The following is a 5,525-nucleotide window of genomic DNA, read 5'->3' as shown; positions in this document are numbered from 1 at the left end:
CAACGCCCTAAATGTATGTGTCATGAGAGAGTAAGTAATGAGAGTGTCTACGTTGTAGTGTATGAATGAGGTACAGGTGGTCGCGAGGGGACAGAGGAGGAATACCTACCCTGCATCCCAGCAACGCACCTACACCTCAAAGCCCTACATGTGTGGTGGTGTGATGGAGCGGGAGGAGGGAAGCATTTAGGGATGGGGAGGAAAGGAATGGGGGGGGGGCAAAATACCTCCCCCCCCGGAGCCAACTCCCCCGCTGACCCCCATAAGCACTCCCCGTTCCCCGAAATCCATCCAGGGAGGGGGGCCCAGGCCCATCCAGACCGGGGCCCAAGGCAGCAGCACCACCGGGCCCCACAGAGCCCAAGGTGCCCCACCGGACCCCACTACAAAGGAAAAGCTACCCCCGCCCCAGCATTCAGTCAACTCCCAGACTGCATAAGACAAAAGACATCCAAAGACATTGTACCTCTCTGAAAGGTAGAAACGTTTCACTGCTCGTCCAAGCAGCTTTGCATGTGCAAATGCACAACCCCTCACTCAACAGAGGTAGAGGCATTAGGCACAACCTGTCTCCAATTTAACCTGCGGCCCTCTCATCATTTGCCAAAACAAAAATAATTCCCAGGAAAAAAACAGACCCAATTCACACCTCCACCAGGTGGACCACCCTTAACGACCCACTCTACTGGAGTAGGAGGGACTGGTTACATCTACCCGCAACTCCCCCCCCCCCCACTTTGTTTCACTCAACGAGCCCCCTTATACTACTTACCCAGGAGGATAAATATGTGGACACTTACTACCTCCCTCAGTCTGAAGAAGCTGCTTGGATGAGCAGCGAAACGTTTCTAACTTTCAGAGTCCAGTTGCCACGAGTCAACCACCAGAGAGTATGGTCTAAGGTTGCCTGGTCCTTCTGTTCCTCTGTGGTGAAGGGTACCTTAAGGGTACCTTCACCACATTGCCATTTGATACTGACACCTTCACATTGCCTGCTTCTAAATCGCCAACGATCAGTTCTTCCAATAATAATTTGTCCACCTTAGTTTCAACAATATCCAAATTTATAGCATTCGGCTGGAATTCACTGTTTATAACTTCTACTGCTACATCCACAATTTCCAATTCAAATGCTTTTTCAAACGCCTTTTCTCTAGTCTCCTCCACTTCTACTTCTCCAATTTGTACTTGCACAATTTCAAAATTAAATTTACTTTGATCTAAATATTCGAGATCAAACTGGCAGAGGTCTACCAGCACAGCTCCTATCTTCAGACTGTCTTGATGGTTGTCTACAGGCTTTATGGAGATTGTCCTGTTATTTATCACAAAAGCCTCCAACCCATGTACATCTATCCCCTTATCCCTCCCAAGCTGGCTAGTGGGTGGAGTTACTTGGGAGCACTCCTCTTCATCACCCCAGCAGATGATCTCTTCCCACTTGTCCCAGGCTGCCCAATAAGCATCATCCGTCCAGCTAACTGCCTTGGCAATTCGCCTTCGGGAATGTGACTCAGTGGAACTGTCAGCCTGGTCAGAAGGTGATTCTGCTGGGGAGCACAGCTCTTTCTCATCTCCCCAGTCAATCACCTCTCCCCACTTGTCCCAAGTTGCCCAGTATCTGTCGTCGCTCCAGCAAGCAGCTTTCTCAAATCGTCTGATTCTGAATGAGGAAAAACAACATACAGGCAATGCAATGGAGCTGTCAGTCACTCCTGACATGTGGACTACACTTCTGCACTGACCCACACCTTCCCAATCAACAACCGCATTACTGCACAGGCAGAGCTGCTATCTTTGGTCAGCTGGCTGGCGTGAGATTCTCAATTCCAGACAAGTCTGCACATTCATCTCCATATGTGTAACAGTCTTACTACCTTGTAAATAGTCTGGAGTGTTTGCAGACTACCCCAACACTTTTGATGCAGCTAATTTTAGGTTTATAATGGAACAAAACAGATTGACTACAAGACATCTTGAGTGAGGGTTGGCAACCCTGCATATGACACTAACTAACCTGCACAGAAAATTTAAATATAATCCAAACAATATACGGAATTTTACACAAACATATTTCAATATACAGTCATACCTCGGCTCACGAACTTAGTTCCTGACCTGAAAAGTGCGTGACCTCAATCAATTTCTCCCATTTCAAATAATGTAAATATGTATTATGTTCAATATGTTTAAACCTCAGAAACGCTGCATTTTCTTCAATTTTTTATATTTTTCTGTGAATCCATCCATCCATTTTCCAAACCGCTTATCCTACTGGGTTGCCTATCCCGGAAGCAATGGGCACGAGGCAGGGAAAAATCGAGGATGGGGGGGCCAGCCCATTGCAGGGCACACTCACACACCATTCACTCACACATGCACTCCTACGGGCAATTTAGCAAGTACCCGGAGGAAAGCCCACGACGACATGGGGAGAACGCGACCAAGAATATAGACTTAAATTAAAATAACCTTACTTGTAACAAATAATGCTGTTGGCACGTCGAACTGTCGGGGCAGCGGTAAGAAAATCGGGAGAAGACTAACAATAATAGAGGATTTATAAATGGAAAAATAAGTTCACACAACACGTTATTCACCATGAACTAGGACATATCGCCGTCTTTCTCTTTAGGTCACTCTATACATACATATAAACACTTCGAGCACGCGCAGTACAACTCAACACCCCCTACCGTACAATCAAATTATGACAGACTGTGCACATATAACTGAGAGCATACATTTACATTTACATGCTAACAAATGCTAAATTAAATAAAACATTAAAACTGAGCATACGCTGGTCGCTCGAAAGACGCCAAAACACGGAAAAGAACCACAAAACATCCCCCCAAAAAACTAAACAATCAACATTAAAAGACTGAGTAACAGTCAAATGCAGTAATTTCGAAAATATGATTTTTTTAATTATTATTATACTGGACATTTCTTCGCGTTTCGGGTGGTTCTTTGGGGAGCTTTCATTGGACCCTTTTCGGGACGTTTGTGGGTTCGCGGCCCGAAACACGGTTCGACAACCGGTACAAAACATTTTGGAACATTTGGTTCGTAACCCGATTTATTCGTGATCAGGACAGTTCGTGGGTCGAGGTACCACTGTACATACAAAGACAGATACTAAATAATAAGATAAGTTATACGATAAAATGGGAGCAGAAATGCAACGTACCTTGCCATCTTGGTGCAGAAAAGCAAGTGAAGCCGCATCTTTCAAACCGGTAGCTTCCCACGTGCGGAGGCATCAAATGTAACCAAGCAACAACATAACTAAATAATAACATCATAATACGTATAGTTGTTATATAATAATGACAGTTTTATAAGTTTTTTATTTACTTTTAGAAGTAAATAAGAAAAAAAATTGTGTAAGAACTGCAAAGCAAGAATATAGTAGTAAGCATGAATCACACATTCAGCTCTGGATAATATCAGACAATGACTTAAAGACACGTGAAATGAACTGCACTCTTGGAGTCTGTCTCTCCCCAAAGCACTATGCACGGTAACTTGTTTAATATGGGAATTATAAAATGACACTTTGGTAACATTGCAAACTGTTGTATCGCGATACATAGCGATCAGTATGTCGAACTGTCACGCCCAGCTCGTACGATCCTCATGTGTGCCATGCCCCCCTGATTATCCACGTGTGCTTCCCCATTATACCCAGCTGTGTCCGATTATTTTCGCCCAGTCCTGTCTATTTCAGTCCATGTCTTGCTTTCGTTCCTGGTCCGTCATTGATGTTAGTTAGTCGATGTTCGTGCTTCGTCCCGTTTTAGTGCTAATAAATCCCAGTTTCCCCGTGTTCTGCCTGCCTGTTTCCTGTCCGTGCGATCGCGCTCGCAACCAGCCCGAAACCTGACATGAACAAGGTTATACATCACACAAGCTTCCCACAAGAACCTGTAATTAGACTAAGCGCGTACCACACTGGGCCCGGCTGCCTTATACGGCATCCGAGCACGATCGCATCCTGCCCTCCTCCCCAGTTCTGCCCCCCCCCCCGTTGCACTTATTCGTCCGGACGCGAGCACGTTTTGTCATCAACCTGCAACTTTTTGTGAGAAAGAAACATAAGAAGCAAAGCTGTGTACCACAGTAGGGTAGAATTCATGGTTAATTTCGTGGCTTATTTGGGGCGGTTTTGAGTATGATGACACACACAGATTTGTCAAGTATACAAAGCAGAGGTTTTTATTTATTCGTGCTGCACGTATAGGAAGATCCACACTTTATCAAATATCTCAGGCAGACTGATGCTGCGCGGGATACCGGTGCCAAAAAGGTATTGCGGTACCGCATTTTTGAAAGCTGTTCGGTATTACATTACATTACATTTCTTCAGTACTTGTACTAATTACACTATTTTCGCTTCCGCTAACTATGGGATCATGACGATGGACTCTATATAGCAAAACCACTGCCGAAACTAAGTTATACACTAAGTTAGATCTGCACCCATCATGCTATATAAAATACTAAAACGTCAGCTAGTTAAGTATGATGTCCATAGCTTCACGTCAGTGATTTATGTCAGGGATATACATTGACGTCATCAAAGTTTGATGTTTGAATAATAAATAGATAATAAAGCATAATGTGCTGCGTGGGAAGTGTTTTATATGTGATCAGGTCATCAGAGCTGTATTATGGGATGTCACCAAGACAGGTAATGCTAATACTTAAAAGTAAATAGCATAATCATACAATGATAAGAAAGAGAATAAGGCAAAAACATTTCTTGAAATTTGGCCTTAGGGTGGCGCTAGAGTGATGGATGGATTGAACCCAAATTTGGTATGAATAGTTGGAACTGACCTCTATTGATGTGCCAAATTTAAAAAAAGTTGCCAATCAGCTCTATGGGCTGCCATAGACTCCCATGGCAAAAAGCATAATAATAGTGAAAACTACTAAAAACTATAGGTATCATAATAATAATAGACTGTCATCTCTAAATTGCTTAAAGTGTGTGAGTGAGTGCATTCCCTGCAATGGACTGGCATCCCATCCAAAAGTATACCATTGTGTCCTATGCTACCTGGGATAAGCTCCAGGCCCTCGTCTCCAGGATATGCGGTACGAGGATGGATGAATAATAATCATGTTTATTTCAATTTCAATTATTGGCAAATATAAACATGTACCAAGGATAATAGCAATAAATACAGTATGCCAAAATAAATGCTAGAGGAGAATCCTGCAATTCCTGCCCCAGTCCTGGGTCTGGGGAGTTTATTCTCACTGAGATTGCATAGGATTCCTCTGGCTGCTGTTTTTCTCCCGTACACGTGAAGTGCTACTTCTTCATTGCCCACATGTGAGCCAGTATGTGAGCCCTGATCCGGGCTACCATCCCGCCCAAGGCATTTCCATTGTATGCTGCTTCCTGCAGCCCTGCAGTGGATAAAAGGAAAGGACAATGGTTTGTTGATTTATAGCACATATATTATTATATTTTATATTGTTCAAATATACATTACTCAGTAATAACTCAG

At 43.7% G+C, this 5,525-nt stretch overlaps 1 protein-coding gene across 1 annotated transcript; it reads right to left on the bottom strand.

Moving 5' to 3' along the window:
- Positions 1–254: 254 nt before the first annotated feature.
- On the bottom strand, positions 255–3,931 carry LOC125727175 (uncharacterized). Its single transcript, XM_049003888.1, has 2 exons — positions 3,194–3,931; positions 255–1,663 (listed from the first exon to the last, which is right to left on the bottom strand). The coding sequence occupies exons 1-2, from the start codon at positions 3,229–3,231 to the stop codon at positions 898–900; spliced, it is 804 nt and encodes a 267-aa protein (XP_048859845.1). The 5' UTR covers positions 3,232–3,931; the 3' UTR covers positions 255–897.
- Positions 3,932–5,525: the final 1,594 nt, after the last annotated feature.

This window comes from Brienomyrus brachyistius, unplaced genomic scaffold (genome assembly GCF_023856365.1).
Source record: "Brienomyrus brachyistius isolate T26 unplaced genomic scaffold, BBRACH_0.4 scaffold90, whole genome shotgun sequence".
In the NCBI taxonomy this organism is placed as follows: Eukaryota; Metazoa; Chordata; class Actinopteri; order Osteoglossiformes; family Mormyridae; genus Brienomyrus; species Brienomyrus brachyistius.
This window is presented reverse-complemented; position numbering and strand designations above follow the sequence as displayed.